Source organism: Poromitra crassiceps (assembly GCF_964638095.1).
Source record: "Poromitra crassiceps genome assembly, chromosome: 1".
Lineage (NCBI taxonomy): Eukaryota > Metazoa > Chordata > Actinopteri > Beryciformes > Melamphaidae > Poromitra > Poromitra crassiceps.
The window spans coordinates 78,496,280-78,516,948 of NC_139623.1; the positions used below are offsets into that span (position 1 = coordinate 78,496,280).

At 45.3% G+C, this 20,669-nt stretch overlaps 1 protein-coding gene across 2 annotated transcripts in view; it reads right to left on the reverse strand.

Moving 5' to 3' along the window:
- Positions 1 to 13,852: 13,852 nt before the first annotated feature.
- The window catches only part of LOC310778442 (periostin-like), a 42,555-nt gene continuing 35,738 nt past the window's right edge, over positions 13,853 to 20,669 (reverse strand). Inside the window, exons 20-23 of one of the 2 annotated variants that reach the window (XM_083638873.1) lie at positions 17,305 to 17,349; positions 16,923 to 17,009; positions 15,571 to 15,606; positions 13,853 to 14,725 (exon numbers count right to left, since the gene is read on the reverse strand). In XM_083638873.1, coding sequence (XP_083494999.1) covers positions 14,670 to 14,725; positions 15,571 to 15,606; positions 16,923 to 17,009; positions 17,305 to 17,349 — 224 coding nt within the window. In that variant the 3' untranslated portion in view covers positions 13,853 to 14,669. The remainder of the gene's footprint in view (positions 14,726 to 15,570; positions 15,607 to 16,922; positions 17,010 to 17,304; positions 17,350 to 20,669) is intronic. The other variant, XM_083638874.1, reaches the window with a different exon arrangement.

Consider the following 20,669-nt stretch of genomic DNA (forward strand, 5'->3'; position numbering starts at 1 on the left):
AATGTCACCTCTATTGGTCACACACCGCCCTCCAAAGGCCTCTCCTGGGACTAAGCAGTTTGGTGCCTGCGTCCCGGAGGCAAGATGCGCGCATGCGCTGTACAGCGGGAGCGTTGTGTTCCTGGAAACAAGGAAGTAACTCGATGCGGATTTGCTAAGAAAATGACGTTTCACGTAACTATGGATTATTATTTCATCACGTGGTGAGTACCCGATGTCACAACATGTACATAGAGCTCTCTGGCGCTGTGTTTTGTTGACTTTGAACGGCGATATCGATATCGATATACTGTTGCACGCAGAGGGCGCAGTTTCTCCAATAGCAAAACTGGGAAAAGTTGCTGAATGGGGCTTTAACACGTGCCTTTTATGCTATAGTGGATTTTGACTACACTATCTTCCCTGCAGGGACGATAGCAGTCCGCCTTGCGCAAGTGTCAATTTGCGTTCCAAGTGTTCCAATTTGCGCTGTCCCCACCTCACGGAGCATATTGTAATAATTTATACAGAAATGTAACTGTTTAAAATGATATAATTGTCTCGGTGGGTAGACGTCCCCTCACTGTGCAAAAAAAACAGGTGCAAATTGGAGGCGTGCCAAATCAGGTATGTGCCCCGACCAACCAGAGGAGGCACCAGTGCAGCGACCAGGACTCATACCCCACCGGCTTCCCACCCGCAGACACGGCCAATTGTGTCTAAAGTCTGATCAATCCGGAAGTACCATTGCTGGGAATTTAATCTGGGTCTCCATGGCCCCGTGGTGGCAGGCGAGTGATTCATCTCTACACCAGACGCCTCTGTGTGTTATAGAAAACAACTGTTGACTATTCTGCTAGCCTGGTAACCAGCCCCAATGGATGCCATATTGGATGTGACATCCATTTTGTAGTGTGTGTGGGTTGGGGCTTGGGCGGATGGGTGTGGAATGTGTTTATTGATGTTGTATAATTGTTATTGTATTTATTGCTGTATATTTATTGAATTTGAAAATTATAAATGCTCAACCTCAAATCATTACTGCTGAACTTTTCAAAAGTCTCTATGTAATTTGGGGGGATACAATACAAATAAATACAACCTTGCTTAAAGATAGCCGTTGCTTCATCTTCATCATCATCATCATTATTATTTATTTATTTTTCTTATAATAATAATAATAATAATTAATAATAATAATAATAATTATAATTTAATGCCATTATTTCATTACTACAGCAGCAAATCTAAGGGTTCCTCACAGCACTTCAAAGGGTTCCTCAAGTAACCCCAATAATGGGTTCTTCGAAGAGCCTTTTCTTGAAGGTTCCTCAAAGCAAGATGTTCCTCCACAGTGGCGAGCTGAAGAACCCTAAAGGTTCTCAATGAACTTATAGTTTTAACGGTGTAGAAGATTGGGACAAATAGTGATTGTTAACTGATGCGAAATTAAAGGAAATAAATATAGACCAGGCTATTGATGACCTCAATACAGAAATCGATACCGAAAAGAAACAGTAGTAAATGAAAAAGATAGTTCCATGGTGGACGCAAGAATGCACTGATGCAATTAAAAGTAGAAATAAGGCATTTAAAATATTGAAGAAAACATAATTTTCTGAATCTAATTGAGTATAAAAGAAAGCAAGTAGGCTATAGTTAGGAATATAGTAAGTTAAAAGAAACTTTTGGAGGAGGTTTTGTGACTCACTAGGTAGGACCATGCCCTTAGACCGAGTATGCCATGATTAAAAAGATGTCTGGTAATAGGAAAGAATATGGATATTATAATGAAAGATGGAGAATGTAATAATAGAAGGTAAGTGTAGCAGCCAACTTCACATGCTGCTTCGTTTTAGACGCTTTAAAACATGTTCCAACACGTTTCTTCTTATTCGTTAAATGTTTACTCACAGTTTGTTGTCGTTTCTTGTAGATGATGATGGAATTGGTGATGGCGAATGATATATTGTAGCAGGTGACATTGTGAGGTAGCCTAATTAAACAAAGAAAAAAGGCTGTGCTAATAACAATATTTAACTTAAAAAACAGAGCCAACAAAAATTCTAGAAAATGTCATGTCTGGCGTGAGGGTGTGAATATCTAAACAAGATCTTGGTTGCTGGCTGGAACCAGTAGACAGATCTTGCTGACAGGCCTCTCTAGGACATTGGTCCTCGTGGGGTCCACCCGCTATGCCGACCACCCGCAATGCCGACCTTAGGTTTAGGCGTGGGGGTGGGAGAGGTTAGGTTTTGGGTTAGGGTCTGGGGGAGGTTAGGTTTAGGCATGGGGGGAGGTTAGGTTTGGCGTGGGGGCTGGGAGAGGTTAGCTCCACCGACACACTGCACGCCGCCTCGCTCAGCTGGTTCTGCTTGTGGGCTATCGGCATTGCGACCTGTCGGCACTGCGGCCTGTCGGCACATAGACGTGGCACCGTCCTCGTCTGAAGCTTCACACTCCTCACCATTCCTCTTCTGTCAGTGTGTTAGTGTTGTGTTAGTGACTCTTGCCATTATCCATGAGCCACGCGGAGCATTTGTATCTGCTATTAATACAATATCTCCTTGTACAAAGTTTTGTTTGATTCTATTCCATTTCTGCCTCTCTTGCATGAGGGGTAGATATTCTTTTACCCATCTGGACCAGAACAGATCAGATATAAATTGTACTTGGCGCCAACGGCGTCTGGAATATACATCCTCATGTTTGTTGTCTAAAATCGCCAGTTAAAGTTTTTTTGTACTCCCGAGGAAAACAAGGAAGCCATTGAGAATTGGCGAGAAGAAAAATGTGGATGTTGCTGTCAATGAAGTAAGTTGGAGTGTTCATCTTCTGTATATACGATCTTTCTGTGCAAGACCCGACCATGCACGTGACATAGGAGAACGCCAGGATTGGAGGGGGGGTTTCCGTTTTCCCCCGTCTTGGGCGTGGTTTCGGAATGATGACGCGCTAAGTGGCCCGGGATTCTCACACAAACAAAAATGCACTCTTGAAGCTAAATACATCCAAAACCAATGAGTTAAAGGTCCCAATTCGTGCAGCTGTAACCTCTTAAAAACGTGTGTCTCTGGTCCATAAAACATGATTCTGGATTAATTTGTCAAAAATATAGCAACCCCGTTTGTCGTGACGGAGTTGTCCCTTCCTCGTCCCAAGAATGCTCTGTTTCTATAATATATTCAGAACTAACAGTTCCCATTGGCCGCTGAGGGAGAGCCCGCCCCAGGCTCCCAGCGGCCAATCAGATTAGCGTCTGTGGACCAGCACGCTAGGTTGTGTCTACAACTAACGCTATCGTTAACTTAACGTTGCTACGCTAAAGAGGACATCTCAAAATGCCTAGACTTACCGAATGCACCTCCGCAGTTGCTGGATCACGTACAGTTGGCGTCGCTCCAGCTAGAAGTGTTAATTTTGTGGCTATAGACAAAATGGTGCAGGTAGCTTGTGTGAGAGAGACCCGCGCAGTATGCGTGAGGAAGCTCGTGACGTCCCAATTCCCCTCTGGGCAAACGAAGCGTTTGGGGGTGTGGCTTGGAGGAGACTGCAGGGGGAAGCTGGATAGGGACAAATCCAACTGTGGCAGTTCTGAGCTTGTGACCACTCATTACAGGGAGGGCTGACAGCAGTATATATGCATTTACAAGTAAAAACAGCTTTTGCACGGAATGGGACCTTTAATTATTTAAATTTCTACTTCAATGTAGCCTTAAGATTATTGAAACATATTCCATATTCCAGACTGAAATGCTATAACAGAAGTGGAGTATTGGCCAGAATGACATGAACATTTGGACACTTATTCAGCGGGTATCTTGCGTGTTGCGTTCAGGTGCACTGTAAAAAAAAAAAAAATCAATTCCATGGCGGGCCACACAGATGGCACCCGAGGGCCGCATGCGGCCCGCGGGCCGTATTTTGCCCATGTGTGCCATAGAGAGTAAAAGAGGGAGCCTAAAAGCAAGACATGGAAACATGTTCATTTTTTGAGCCATGCAGACTCCAGAGCTACAAAACATGATAGCATTTGATCTAAAAGGTGGAGGCTGGGGTGGAGGGGGCAAAGCGTTGCCAGCAGCCGCAAATGATCAGCAAGGTGGAGAACAGATCAGTGAGTGAGAGGCTGCCATATTTAAACGGACCGCCTTGATGTGAGAATGACTGATTGGAGAATGGTTAAAAGATGAACCAAACAGGCTGTCAGCTGGTACAGCTGGGGTGTAGCCTATGACATCATGTCTTGAATTAACTAACGCAGGCTTCATTATTACTGATCCATAACATTAATTATAACAGGGTGAAATCAAATGGCTACAATTATACTCCCCTTACTATTACAGAGCCAGAAATAAATGCTATTCACTTAACATGTTTCCACAAACATATTAGCTACTGGTCATTTATAACTCACGTTTTACTAGCGAGGCTTTTATTGTGAAAATCCACACTTCCTGTTGTAGTTAACCATCTTAGCTTAACCTCAATATAAACGCAGGCATTAATAATCACTTCGGGAGGCTTGCTCCATAATAAAACATCATTCCACACAATACCAACAACAGGTAATGAATAATATAACATAATAAAAACATGTTCAGGACTCGACATGACATATTTAACCGACGTGCTGCGTCGGGGGCTGTCAGGTGAGAGGACAGGAGGATCATTAATTAGTGCATTTTTTTGGGGCCAGAAGCCAAGGTATGGCAGCTGCCATATCTTGCCATACTGAATTGACGCCCTTGCCCCCCGTCCATTTTCCCCCTGCTGCCCCGTCGCTGCTCCCCCCTCTGCCGATCTGGGGAGAGCCGAGACTAGCACCATACTTCCTCCGACACATGCACAGTTGCGTTTCCCATGACAGCGGGGAGCTTCACCGGTAGGACGTAGCACATGGGAGGATCACGCTATTCCCAGCCTTCCACCCCGAACAGGCGCCCCGACTGACCAGAGGAGGCGCAAGTGCAGCGACCAGGAGACATACCCCCGGGCTTATTTTAGCCGAAATTGCTAAAAAAATAGTGTCAGGTTCGGTTAGATGGTGTAGTGTGTGGACCCAAATGCAGAAGAGGAGAAGGCAGCAGGCAAGGTAATGCAGGCAAGGCAGGCAAGTTTTGTTGGAGCAAAACAGTCTTTACTGAAAACTTCAAAAATACAAAATAACAAAATCCACTAGCCAGAGGCTAGGCTATACTCAGGACCAAATGTCAAAATACAAAGAGCACTAGGATAGGGTGATACATACCAAACCGGAGACAGATAGACAATGAGTCGACAAGGACAACACACAGACTGAGACAATATATAAACAAAGGAATCATCAGGAACATGAGGGACAGCTGGTGAGGTAGGAACACAGGGGGCAAAACGGGAGAACTGATTGCTGGGGAGAACTCAGATAATGGGGCAGACTAACGAGACACATAGGCAACAGGTGGGAGGAATTAAGGCAGACTAACAAGGGAACATGGACAACAGGTGGGGACAAGACAGAGATACAAGGAATAAACATAACAAAACTCCTTTCTCTACTAAAGGTCCACTGAGTTTAACTCCTCAGAAATTACACACATAGTATAGCAGGCCACACCGTGGCCTGGGCGTTACAAATAGTATGTGGTTGCATAGCGGCCGCTTTTATTTTGAAGGCTAAACGTCCAAATCGGAACTCTTATATTTGGTCATTGAACGGAGCTTTAGCTGTCTCTCTCTTTCAAGATTCAAGATATTGTCACTCCGTTGTACAATTATGCACATGTGAAATTATTGTGCTGGGGGGCTCCATTACAAGACATACTGGTACGTTATTTTCAGTTTCGCTATGAACGATCTTGGGCGGAAACAGGCACCCGGCAGCTGGAAACAGGGAGGGAGGGTGTCATGGAAGCGCCCAGCTGTCTCACCATGAACCTTGTGAATAGCCACAGCTCATGTTTGTCACAAATCTCAGGATCGGGCGAAGAGGTAAAGGGTGAGTTAAGTATCACTGACAGGAGCAAAAATACAACATGAAGAATCAACACCTCAATGACTCGAGATGCAGAGTATTGTGTGTAGCAGCAGCTTGGACCGACATCATAAGCTACTGTAATTGCAAATTATTGTAATACAGTAGACTAATAAGCTGTTGAAACGTTACTAATACTCTGTAGACTATCTGTAGACGGACTATCCAAGTAAAGTGTTACCGATGTGTGTCTGCTAATATCCATGATTTTGTGTGTGTGTGTGTGTGTGTGTGTGTGTGTGTGTGTGTGTTGGAGAGAGAGAGATATTGAACTACAGCCCCATCCTTCCCTGGATCTACTTTTTACTCCTACCCTGCATGACTGACCACACACATGAGCTAACATTTGCTATCGTGCTCCTCTTGTCTTGTTAGCGGCTCTCTCTGACGTTAAGCCTGCTTTAGTGCAGTTATTCCTTGTGTTAAACTTCTACTCCAGGGATACTCAACTTGCTTTCCCTGGGGGCCACATTCGTGAAATGATAGAAGGCCAGGGGCCACGGCCAGTTAATAAACAAACAATATACATTTTTCTGTAGCGGATTGTAGGTTTAAGTTTTTTTATTTTTTATTTTTTTTTGCAATTCCATCGCGGGCCACAAGTTGAATATCACTGTTCTACTCCCTTCAGCTGCTGCTGCCCTGGATGAGCTGCCGTGGATCATTTGAATGATATTGCAACAGAACAGACCCACACTCAAAATGCTATCCCAACATTTCTAGCCCACTCTCCCATGTTCACTGGCTACTCGGGAGGAACATCTCATGTCAGTAAATATATGGGAGTCTAGTGACAAACAAATGCCACATGTGCTACACTAAATATAGTGCGTTGTACATGTTATATAACCTCTCAAAGTTGGCTATTTTTACATACACATTTAAACATGCTTACTTTAAAATGACATCTGACCTGTCGAAACTGTCAATAAAATCAATAAATTAATCTCCAGTATGGTGAGCAAATCTCTGTGGAAACATTCTTGAAGGTGTGTGTCGTGTGTGATTACAGTAGCTAATGGATCAAGAGTAGGTTTGGGCTAAATAGCAGGAGATTAATGAGATGAGAGGAGGGATCTCATATAGGTGAATACTGCATGTATACTGATGTTGGAAAGGTAGTGTCTGGATTCATCTGCTTGGCCTTGCAGTCTGTTCACCTGTCCTTGTACACTTTATGGTTTGGATAACATGCAATAACCATAAAGCAGGTATAGCCCAGGGTAAACAATACAGTATGCTGAGGGTTTACATCTGAGATAAAGATTGTGCTGCTCTTTTACAGCATGCATTCCTCATAAAATCTGATAATGCTTCTGAAAAACTTTTGAAAACTCTTTTGAGCACACAGAAACACATTGATAAAACTCTGTGGAACTTTTGAAAACTCCTGTGAGCACACAGAAACACATTTATAGCCGTTTCAATCATGAGTGTCATGGTTTTGGAATTAATAATTATTTTCTGTTATGATGTTTTGCATTCAGACATTCATTTATTATTGTTTCTGTTCTAACTCTGCTGTCATTTCAGACCCGGCCACTCCCACCTGCCTGTCTTCCCCTCAGTAGTTTCACCTGGCTGTTAATTATCCCACTCACCTGCTCCTCATTCCCTAATCAGCTCCCCAGCATATCTACAGGCCCATTCCACTGCTTCTCTGCCAGATTGTAATTGTCGTTCATGCCAGTCACATCCAGCTATCCTGTCCTGTTTTGTTCTCTGCTTTGTTTGACTTCAGTAAAGAGTCGGATTGTAACACCTTGCCTCTTGGTCGTGCTTTTGGGTCCAATTTTGTATCTGACCGTGACAATGAGAGACCAGAGGGTAAGGTTAATCAGCAAGCTTTATTAAAGTATGGCATGCCGATAAGATTCATGGCCTGAAGCGGTATGGCATTAATTCTGATGGCGTGGCAGCATGGCAACTGATTCTTTGGCGTAGTGACTCCGTGGCAAGATGCCTCTCTTCTTGAGGCGGGAGGGCATCTGCTCGGGCTAGAATAGAGAACCCCCCCCCCCCCGTAGGGGATTCTTCGGGAGTCAATACATTGGTGGTGGACTGGGGACGTGGGTGGGGTGAAACGCGGCTTCCAGAGAAGGAATTGGATCAGCTTAGTGCAGCGGCTAGAGGACAGGGAACAAGGACGGTGGTGCGCCCGGCGTGGCTATAAATACTGCCGCGTCATAGCCTCGGCACTGACGACATTAACGCCGTCACCTAGGCAAGTGCGTCACACGGACGTCACGCTGGGATTACTGCACTGACGACATTAACGGCGTCACCTAGGCAAGTGCGTCACGCGAACGTCACGCTGGGATTACTGCACTTGTCGTCACGCTAGGATTACATGTGATGATGAGGTCGCTATGTCACTAGATTACGTGTGGCGTGAGGCAGCGTGTCTGGTCTTCATCTTGAAACTAGGTCGAGACCATCATTTCAATCATGAGAGACCAGAGGGTAAGGTTAATCAGCAAGCTTTATTAAAGTATGGCATGGCGATAAGATTCATGGCCTGAAGCGGTATGGCATTAATTCTGATGGCGTGGCAGCATGGCAACTGATTCTTTGGCGTAGTGACTCCGTGGCAAGATGCCTCTCTTCTTGAGGCGGGAGGGCATCTGCTCGGGCTAGAATAGAGAACCCCCCAAAAGAGAGAAACCTGAAAGGCCAACCGGTCTGCTCGCCTCGCGATACAGCGGGCACTGGGCGGAAGGCGACGCTTGTCGCCGACCGGTTGGCTCGGCAGCACGGCGACTTACGGAAACCATCGACCGGGCGAGGCCGCCGCGATGCGCGGGCGGGGGATGATCGACCAGTCCGGCATAATTCGGCGTTGGCATAGTTCGCCGTTGAACCCCCCCCCCGGCGTGTGGCAGCGTGTCTGGTCTTCATCTTGAAACTAGGTCGAGACCATCATTTCAATCATGAGAGACCAGAGGGTAAGGTTAATCAGCAAGCTTTATTAAAGTATTGCATGGCGATGAGATTCATGGCCTGAAGCGGTATGGCATTAATTCTGATGGCGTGGCAGCATGGCAACTGATTCTTTGGCGTAGTGACTCCGTGGCAAGATGCCTCTCTTCTTGAGGCGGGAGGGCATCTGCCCGGGCTAGAATAGGGAACCCCCCAAAAAGAGAGAAACCTGAAAGGCCAACCGGTCTGCTCGCCTCGCGATACAGCGGGCGCTGGGCGGAAGGCGACGCTTGTCACCGACCGGTTGGCTTGGCAGCACGGCGACTTACGGAAACCATCGACCGGGCGAGGCCGCCGCGATGCGCGGGCGCGGGACGATCGACCAGTCCGGCATAATTCGGCGTTGGCATAGTTCGGCGTTGAACCCCCCCCAAACTGACTGCGGGCTGCTCGGCACCCAGGGGCGTTGGGGCGTTAGTTCATGCATGCCACAATGGCTAATATTTGAACGTGCTATCCTGCTGGCCAAGATTTCCAGAGTTCAAGTGCTAAATAGCCTAAGCACCATTGATTCATTCCGTCGCGTAAGGACTTTAAAAGGCCTACACGGGATCATCCCCACAAATTATTGGCCCGTAATATCCAGCTCAGGGCAGACCTAGTCACATGGTGCATTCGCATTTAGCTCTGCCCACGGGCCGGTCTGGGGTCGAATCTCTATGTAGCGGGCCATGGAGACAAAGGGGCAGAAGGGGGAATCGTTGTGGGCAACGATAATGGAGCAGGCTCTGCCCGCCTTGGTGTGCTTAAGGGAGAGACTATAATGATCGGGGTGAAAGCTTAGGTCGGACCGGGTCACGTCCCGGGAGGGGTCGAACGACGCCGGGCATGTGAACTCGCCGACGCGGAGGAACCCGTAAAAGGCTAACAAGAACACGCATTCTAGGAGTGAATCTTGCAGGGGAGAGAAACAGCCGTCTCTCGTGCGCCCTAGAAGCTGCCGTAGCACGGGGAGAGTTATGGGACGCCTAGAGTCGGGGGCGGTCGGGAAGGCTTTGGCGATGCCCTTTAGCAGAGCTTTTATAACGGGGACGGAAAATAGACTGGGAAATTCAGGGTCGTAGCGCCTGGCGTGGAATTGGATCCCTGCCACCATGCTACGGACGTAGGGGGGACGTAGGGGGGACGGAGGTGGCGGACGGATACGCAGAACGTTATGAAGGCGCATACGTTGGGGATCAGGATTGGGAGAACGGGGAGATTGACCGAGGCACAGAAAAAAGCAAACGACCGCCAGGCGCCGTCGTAGGCTCTGGCTGTGGAGCTGGCCAGCCCCCCCCTGATGTAGGACTGAGCGGCGTGGAGTAGCTGGGTGAGGCGGGGATCGTGAGGGATTGCCGGGGGCCTAGGACGTGGGTCCGGACTCATGAGAGGGTGAGAGCCGAGAATGGGGGAAGCGGCATTGGAGACGGGTCGGCTGCCGGATGGAGGTTGCGGAATGCCTGAAAATTAAAACGAGAAAGGTGGTCAGCAAGGATGTTAGAGTGCCCGGGGAGGTGATGAGCAACGATGATAAAATTATGGGTGACCGCGAGCCAAGTCAGCCGCCGGACGAAAGGCATGATGTCGGGGGAGGAGGAGCGTCCTTTGTTGACTATGGCCACTGCCGCCGCGTTATCGCATTTGACGGCTATGCGTTTCCTCGCCCAGGAGCGTCCCCACAGGTGGCAAGCGACCACTATGGGAAAAATCTCGAACAGAGCGGAGGACTGATCCAAGCCGGCGAACTGCTTTGGTCAAGCCCCGGCGAACCACTGCCTTTGGAAGAACCCCCCCCCGTTGGGGCGTTAGTTCATGCATGCCACATTGGCTAATATTTGAACGTGCTATCCTGCTGGCCAAGATTTCCAGAGTTCAAGTGCTAAATAGCCTAAGCATCATTGATTCATTCCATCGCGTAAGCAGGACCGGTCACAAGTGGCACTTCAAAAGGCCTACACGGGACCATCCCCACAAATTATTGGCCCGTAATATCCAGCTCAGGGCAGACCTAGTCACATGGTGCATTCGCATTTAGCTCTGCCCACTCATTCAGTTCTGGTCCTTGCAACACAATACAGCTGAGGGGGGTAGAAATTAAATTCATTGTCTCTGACTAAGCTGAATGCTTAGTCTCGCTGTCGACGAAACTGGAAATCAAATCCATTGCCACTGTCTAGGCCGAAATCAAGTCACATCTCTGATTAAGCTGAATGCAGAGTCATGGCCGGTGACGAAGCCGGAACCAAATCCATCGTCTTCAAACGGACGTTCCAAAAACGCAACCACCTTAAGCAGCATGGCAAAGGCAAATCCGCGCAGCAGCGGGGGATGATCCCGTGTAGGCCTTTTAAAGTGCCACTTGTGACCGGTCCTGCTTACGCGACGGAATGAATCAATGATGCTTAGGCTATTTAGCACTTGAACTCTGGAAATCTTGGCCAGCAGGATAGCACGTTCAAATATTAGCCATTGTGGCATGCATGAACTAACGCCCCAACGCCAAGCATTATTATTATGAATGATGCAAGGATGCGGTGACGCACGGTGATGACGGCCCGGCGATGCCTGGAGAAGCCTGGACGCCAATAGTCGCTGAACGGATATTTTAAACTTGCAGCATTGTTACCGTGGAATGAGAGTAGGCCTATTATGTGGAGCCGTATAGGCTACCGATGATGGGCATCGCCCCGCCGCACGGTTAAATATCCAAATCGTGGGCTACTGTGACCTCACTTGGTTTGCCATTTAATGAGTATATTCAATGAGCAGCACGGCTTCTGTTAATTTGGCTGGATGACTGGAGCATCGACTCGGAGAAAGGGAAACGTTTTTAAAGTTTAAAACGGAATCTGGCTGTCATTAGGCATTGATTAACTGACTGCTATTGCTAACTGATGCTTTGAACATCCATTTGCAATGATTCTGGCTGGCTATTAGCTATTGTAAATTGTCGCAATAAATGCAATTTGAGCACGATGTGTGAATACATTTAATATGAATTGTTTAGGCCTAATTATTTAACACGTTAGAGATGTGTGTAGTTCTCCATAGATTTAGCCTCTTCATTTTGCTCTCGAATGCACCAGGTTATTTAATTTCGCGTTATTGGATGAAGAGACATTTAATGTAGCTCCGCCGTCTTTCTTTAGCTGTAGGCGAGGATATAACGACCGGTTCATGGAGATTGTCGAGAGATCATTCATTCACTATGATGAATGCATTGCTACTTATGCCCAGCTCGTTTCCTTTGCGCCCGACGTGCGGACCGCAGGGAATGGTTAGATTGTTTTTGAAGCACGCCGAAATGATTTAAAATTAAGATTTGGTTGCTAAAATTATATGACACTGTTATGAATTTAATAGGTGATTACATTACCGTTGCGCTCGACTGCTGTCCGGGACGCGCTCCGCGGGCGTTCCCTGCGCTCTGACGATGCTGCAAGCCGTCCCGGCTGGAATAGCGTTTAATCGTGGGAGCCGAATTCCCCGACCGCGTCGTGGGACTGCGCCTGCCTCGAGCGTGGACGTGCTGAGAACGATGATCGATGATCGAGCAGGACCTGCGCTTTACGATGGCTTGATTAGCAGGATCCGAACAGCTGACGCTTGGAGACTGAGTTGCTTGATGGCCCGAAAGAACAGGGCCGCGGATGGATGAGACTTGAAAATGAGGATTACATGGCTGCTGTTACTTGTCCTCGTGACTTGGCACCGATTGCTTTCTTTCCTCGGCCGCGCGCCCTACCTCTGCTGCGCGCCGGCCCCGCTTGCCTGCTCTTGGCGATGAGGTCCCCCGTCTGAGATGCGTTTGGTGCTGCCGAAGCCTGCTGCCGTCCGCTTGCCTGTTGCAGCCCGTGCCCGGGCATGCATGGTTCGACGGGCAAGTCCTCGTCGGATGGATGCCTCGAGCTCGAATTGGTACTGCGCCTCAAAGTCTTCGTCTTCGCAGCTCGACATGATGCAGGAGAGTGGTCTCGTGAATGCGGATGGCTTGGTAGCGGAATCTGGAGGAAGGTCTCGTGAATGCGGATGGCTTGATAGCAGGATCTGGAGGAATGGGCAGCTTGAGAAGTGAAACGCGGCTTCCAGAGAAGGAATTGGATCAGCTTAGTGCAGCGGCTAGAGGACAGGGAACAAGGACGGTGGTGCGCCCGGCGTGGCTATAAATACTGCCGCGTCATAGCCTCGCCACTGACGACATTAACGCCGTCACCTAGGCAAGTGCTTCACGCGGACGTCACGCTGGGATTACTGCACTGACGACATTAACGGCGTCACCTAGGCAAGTGCGTCACGCGAACGTCACGCTGGGATTACTGCACTTGTCGTCACGCTAGGATTACATGTGATGATGAGGTCGCTATGTCACTAGATTACGTGTGGCGTGAGGCAGCGTGTCTGGTCTTCATCTTGAAACTAGGTCGAGACCATCATTTGTGCTTCGATTCATGGATCATACGGAAAAAATAAATTTCGGGTCAAAGAAAAAATCTGTTCGATGATGTCATGGGGCTGAATGTCCTCTGAAGCGCATCTGCTTTTGTGCTCTTAAGTGAGGAGATATGAGATGATAGTGGATGCTTTGCTCTGTAACAGATGTTAATGTTGCACACTGGATTTTTTTCTCTCTCTCTCTCTACATTTTAATCATAATGAATTTCCAGGGGTTTGGTTTGGTTCCAAGGTCTATAAGTGGCACTTGAAGAAGATTCTGTGGCAGCGCTTTACAACTGATGAGGATGTTACTTTTTGATTACAGAGTTAGTTCTTAGAGTTTACTTTAGATTCCCTACTGTATAGCTGATTTAGAATGTCAATGTTAAGCAATGTGAGTCTACAATGTGAGATCTATGTCATGGAAAACGCGGTAAAGGAAAAGAGTATTCAGACTGCACCATACACATTTTACTTGAACATTTATTGACCACTTGTTGCCTCTAAAACATAGAGGTAAAAACAAGTATAATGGTTGTCAGGCATGGTTGTACAAGGACAGGCTCACATTCAACAGCATCATCAACACATTTTGGTCTTAATAACAAACATGGAAGCTGTAAGCCATTATTGAAAAATTAATAAAAATGGTTTGTATATTTTAATTATAATTTGAAAATTTACAGAGAGGTACAGTATTTAATGGGAGCAAAACATTGTTACATTCTTTTTCTTTTGTCTTATACATTAAGATGCATCCGTTGTACAGAATGCCAGCACCATAGAAAGCATACAGAAATCTTCCCAAGCCATCAAAAAACAAACAAACAAACAAACAAACAAACAAACAAACAAACAAACAAACAAACAAAACAAATCTCCATTGTAGAATATATCTCACACTTTCACCCCATCTACACCACAGTAAAAAAGTTCATAATTTTCCTTGCATACATTACTTACATAGGGTACTTCTAATTTCATCGCAATGCTAAAAAAAGACACACACACACACACACACACACACACACACACACACACACACACACACACACACACACACACACACACACACACACACACACACACACACACACACATCATGCCTATCACATATGGCCCAGAAGGAATAGTAAGCACTCATTCTTATTGGTGACTTGGAGAAAGAAATAGCTAGATTGGTTTTGTCTGTCCCTAATTGGTCCACAGTTTTTTCCCCGATCCTCCATGCAGTCCTCTACCAGGAGAACTGGTGATCCATTCAGTTTTCTCCGGTTTGGGTTCACTCCTTTCGCTTGTTGTGGCGCCTCACCAGCCTTGATCTACTCCTGATACCAGCTGTGGAAGAGGAGATGAAGGGGAATGAAGGGAATCGTCGGTGAAGTAGATACATACGAAAGTTAAAGCAGCTACGAGCAAGATTTTCGATTGTTATTAAACAGTATAATTACAATATTGATGCATCACATCTTACTTATAGTAGCTGAGACCAAAGCCGTGTGAATCGGAGATTGCTCGCTTGATGATTATAGAGTCTGTCTAACCTCGCATCACCAGGGGGCTCTCTCTCTCTATCTGTCTACTGGCAGGCCGGATAAACCTGGAAGTGAAACGAAACGGTTCACGGCAGCTGCCTGCCTTCCGCCGTTTCGCTCTGCCTAGCAACAGACCATAAACAAGGAGAACTCTCGCGAACATCTCTCGTTATATTCTAACAGGTTTTTTGGAAGTTATTTTGTGGTTATGGCCGAAGTGGCTGCTGCAAACTGTTTCATTTCACTTCGTGATCTGCCCTGGCCACAGACAGACTAACACTGGCAGATTCACTCAGGGTTCAAGCGAGACTACTCTGCGTTGGTCTCGTCTACTATTACAGGTAAGATGTGATGCATCGATATTAAATTTAGACTGTTTAATAACAATCGAAAATCTTGCTCGTAGCTGCTTTAAGGAAAAAGGGAGACGCATAAGAAAGGTAAAGGATGTCGAATGAGTCAAAGAATGGAAAGAGCGTGTGAGAGTGAAGGCTAATCCAATGATAACAGTTTGCAGTTTAGATAGTTGACTTGGACTATAGCAGCATATTTTCCGGCAGTGATGATGTGGTTTTTGGCAGGCTGTTTTCATTTGGCTGTCTCAACAGCGGCGTTGATGAATGTGTCATCATCCACCTGTGCTCTTACCTGGAGCTCTCTTGACTGGGGCACGTCTACCTCCCTCTGTGAAATAAAGAGGAGAGACACATTCAGTCACTCTATTTGAACACGCACACAATCACACACACACACGCACGCACACACACACACACACACACACACACGCACACACACACACACACACACCGTTGCACACCTGGAGGTTTGTCAGTAGAGGCAAATGTAAAGGGTAGAGAAGTACTTATTTCAGTTTAAAGCAATATTCAACTTAGTTGAAATGATCATCATGAAAACCAGAATATAAACTAATCACCAAGATATGATGCAACCTGGGGGGGAAATGCTGGAAACTGACATTTAAAACGTTTGTGAACAGATTAAACAGATTCAGATTCCACTTTTAACATAACAAAGCAGTCCTGGGTGCTGTTGTTATTTTGCATTTCTATTCTAGGTTTACATCTTTTTTTTTTTATATATAAAATAAAAGTTAATCTGGTCTCCTAAACAGCCACTTTCTCTCCTAAATGGTATCAACTCACTAGGGGTGTGCCATATCATATCGTTCATGATAATACCGGTACAATTCATATTCATATTGTCAAAAAATCATATTGTGATAATGGCAAAATTCCGACTTGATGTAATGATGTCACACCGTTACACTGCGATGTACGGTATGTGCATAACTTGTGCACAGCAACAAGCAGGGCTGAAAGTGAAAGCAGCTCCATGGTGGAGGGGGTAATTCCAGAAAGGGGAGTGACTTCATTGTGGAAGTGGTTTATTCCAAAAGAGCATGTACAACAAACCACAGTAATATTTGAAGGCAAACTGTTGTGTTTATGCTAACATATAAAACACTTATTTTGTTGCAATTGTATGTTCTTGAAATTAATAATAAAATATCATTCAGTATTTTGTCAAAATCAAGGATATCCTTATCGCAGAAATACCTTGAAATATCGTGATATTATTTTAGGGCCATATCGCCCACGCCTACAACCCACTATGTTCCCTATTATCAATAAACATGCAATTTTAAGAAATTATGTTCTAAAAGCATTGGAAACTCTGAAACTCACAGCAGTGGGATCTGTCAATGAAGCTGTTCACAATGTGTCTGTTTTCAGTCTACTTTTTGTGGCCTCATTAAAATTAATGGGAAGTAAAAATCTTAATGCTACAAAATTGTCCAGCTGCATCTGATCTTGGTGATTAGTTCATATTCAGTTTTTTATGGGGGTCAAGTGCTGAATAACCCGCATTAAAACTAAGTGGAATATTGCTTTATGTGCAACATAATCCTTAGCTGATGAACAATTATTGAAGTAACTTGAAATAAATAGAAACCATAAATATCTATAGTCAGTATTCACCTTTAATGAGTTGGGCGATTCTCTCTGATTCAGCATCAATCAGATTTGGGTTACCATGGATGGTGGTGATCTTAGAGAAGTCTGGCCCTGAACATGCAAAACAAAACAATTAGATACAAAATACCCTCACATACTTGACCATGTATGGAGTTTCAGTTAGATCACTTTGAAAATGCACCACTCTGTCTTTTCCACCTTGAAGTAACCACTTGTCTGGCATACATTAATATGAACTATCCATTCAAATGAATTATCTGAATGGATGTTTAACGTAATTCTACCTCATCATCAGGGTTCACATGATCATTTCAAGGAGGAAATGAAAGAAACATTTGACACAAATACCTGCTGGGTATAAAGAATTCATGTAAGGAGGCCATACCCTCAATGACCAGAGGCTCGATCGCCGTGGCGAATCCGGCTCCACCTTTAGAGCGGCAGCGGAGAAGGGCGTTGAGAGTCATTTAACGACTTAGCAACATGTACTGACTGACAGACGGACAGACTGACAGGTACATACACCCCGCCTTCACCTCCTCCGCCACCGCCACCACAAACAAGCTCAGATACAGTATGATGTACAGTACACACACACTCACACATGCACAGGGTGCAAAATACAGGTGTGGCATGGGGTGCTCAGCTCAACTAGAGAGAAAAAGAGAGTGCATTCTTTGCCTTCTCCCACACATCGAGCACAAATCAAGTCGGTTAACGCGTCGATGTGCGAAGCTCACCTGCCCCCGCACCCACACCAGCCATCCACCCACTGCCCCCGCACCCACACCAGCCATCCACCCACTGCCCCTGCACCCACACCAGCCATCCACCCACTGGGCTGAGTTGGGCTCCCCCAAATGCCACGTTAGAATTTGCACACTGCACGCACGCGCACACACACACACACACACACACACACACACACACACACACACACACACACACACACACACACACACACACACACACACATCTACACACACACACACACACACACACACACACACTCAGAGCTAAACTAGACAGGGGAACAAAAAGATGACGGCAGATGAATAAATGGGGAGATGTACAGACATCCAAATCCTCATGGTGCACCATGCGAGGCAGAACAACATCTACATATAGAAACTTAAGCTGCCAACTTGGCGTCATCTGATATGGGGCAGTAGTTATGTGTGTCTAGGTTGGACTGTAAAAAATCGAGCTCCTTCCTGCATAGCATAGTTACTGCGCTAGTACAAACATCGTAAACCAGAACGAGTTTGTGATATTTTTAATGGAGGTTCGCCAAGACATGTCCTAATAGTTTGCATGAACCCAAGGAACAGTGTGCTCTCTGTGTAAAACATATCCGACTCTCCAGTTATTACAGCATGTTATTACTGATGATTTGTGATTGTCACTAATGCAGCAGTTTTTCTGCCATTATCCTACTTCATAGACCTGACTGGCAGGCATGTATGCAGTGCGCTGAAAATATGGTAGACATAACATTTGACTGTTTGGAGAAAAACAAGGGACAGTCAGGGTTGTAAAGATAATAAATTGTCTGATGCAGTATTGGCAGATACACCCTTGCGGCATGGTTTGTGGAATTCAGAATTTCTTTCAGGTTAACTCGGATGTTTTACATTTCTTTTCATCTTTAGATGAGTCCAAACAGGCACTAATTGAGGTTAATGAAGATCTGCTTGGGTGAATCTGCCTTTGCTTATTCAATCCAAGGTTTCCAACACGTGCAAGTCATCAACAGCCAGCGGTGAGGTGAATATCATCCATAATTTGTCTTATTGTATCTTTTTTTGTTTTGTTTTTTTATGGGCTAATATGGAAACATGTATCGAACCAATGAATAATTGTTCAAATACTTAAACTAAATGTATGAATGATATTGGCTGCACCTTTGAGTAATTTGAGGTCATGGGTGCTCAAGGCAACTTATGGTGTGCTGCATGCTCATGCCATTCAATTTTCAAACTCGTTGAATTTTGTTTTCGCCAACCAACCTCCCTCTACGATTTGCTTGATCTGCTCCTCCCGGAGAATCTGAACCTCGCTCTCCAGAAGCTCCTTAACCTTGGTCACCTCTAGTATGACCCACACATGGTTGGAATCAAACAGAGATCGTATGATGATGAGTTGCAGGGAATCGCAAAAACATGTGGAGTTATACAATCGGTCCTATGCACAGACCTGGTGCAACAATGATCCTGGTAATCACATGGCATGTACCAGTATTGAATGAAATCTCTAGAACAGTTTTGTGCTGGACTTGCTCTGTGCTTTGTGCAACAAAGCTACATAACATTTCAATAAGGGATATGAGAAGTCATAGCTGCAGTGGTCCACCAGATTGATTAATAATGCGTTGAAAATGAATTAGGGCTAAACCTCAACTCAAATGGTTCACACCATGAAAATGATATGTCTGATGACTGATTGATGATCACCAAGGAAATGAGGTGAAATGGGACGCTCAATTATCCATGGTGAACATTGTTAAAAGAGGCGTTAGGGCAGCGTTTCTCAACTGGTGGGTCGCGACCGCGGGGCCGTTTTGATTGGGTCGCGGACATTGGCCAATTTTATTTTTTTATTTTTTTATATTTCATTTGAGTTAAATTCAGATTATTGAAACTGGATTAGCCTGACCAGTTTTACTTGTTTAACAATCTGAAGCATATGCTCTGCCTGTAATTCAAGAGAAGTCTGCCTTTTCATTTCATATTTAATTTTAGTTAAATTCAGATGATTGAAACTGGATTAGCATGGCCCCAGTTTAATTAAAATTTATGACCAGTTTAACTAAAAAGCATATAGCCTGTCTGTGATTCCTTTTTATTTCATATTAGTTACATTCAGACTATTGAAACTGGATTAGCATGACCAGGTTAACTTGTTTTATAATTATTATCATTATTATTAACTTGTTTAAAAACATATAGGCATGTAATTAAAGAGAAGTCTGCCTTTTATTTCATATTTCATACAGTTCAAATAAGACTTTCTGAGCATGACCAGTTTGACTTGTTTAAATTTAAAAACATATAGGCCTGTAATTCAAGTCTGCCTTGTTTCAATTGGTTTTTAGCCCTAGTTGCACTTCTGTTGCACTTTTTTGTTCATTTGAGGTTTATAACAGTGCATGAAGGCTATGGCCCCTATCGTTGCATCGGCGCAGTTTCTAGGCCGAGCGGCAGGCGCAGATCAAAGCAGTGGGCGTGGAAAGGCGCACTTGATATCGTCGTGCTGGCGCTAGATGCAGCCCAAAGCATTACAACCACGCCTTTTAGGCGTAAAATTATGCACCGTCATGCTCATTGGATAAGTGCAATAAACGAATCGCACGCTTGCCTTTTTAGCTCCAATTCCAGTGATCCCGCAAAACCAGACGAAAGCCAAACGCTCTGCCCCCCCCCCCCCCCCCCTCCCTTCATCCAGCCTGTCTGTCTGCATTATAGGCTATTATTCCATATTATTATGCTTCTCAAACCAATCTAACTGCAGTTTCAATACTGCAAGCATGTAAATACGCTACACTATAGCAAGATCAAAGTGAAAATAATGTTCTATGCATCAGCTAGAAAAATATAGCCTATTAGATTGGTGAAAGTTTGTCCAGAAAGATATCATTTTCTCTCGCCTGCTGCAGGAAGGATGATGCACATAAATATACCCTACATTATGTCAAGTCATTGCATAAATGTGTTTTTATTGTAAAACTAAATGTGAAATAGGGCCAAGTTA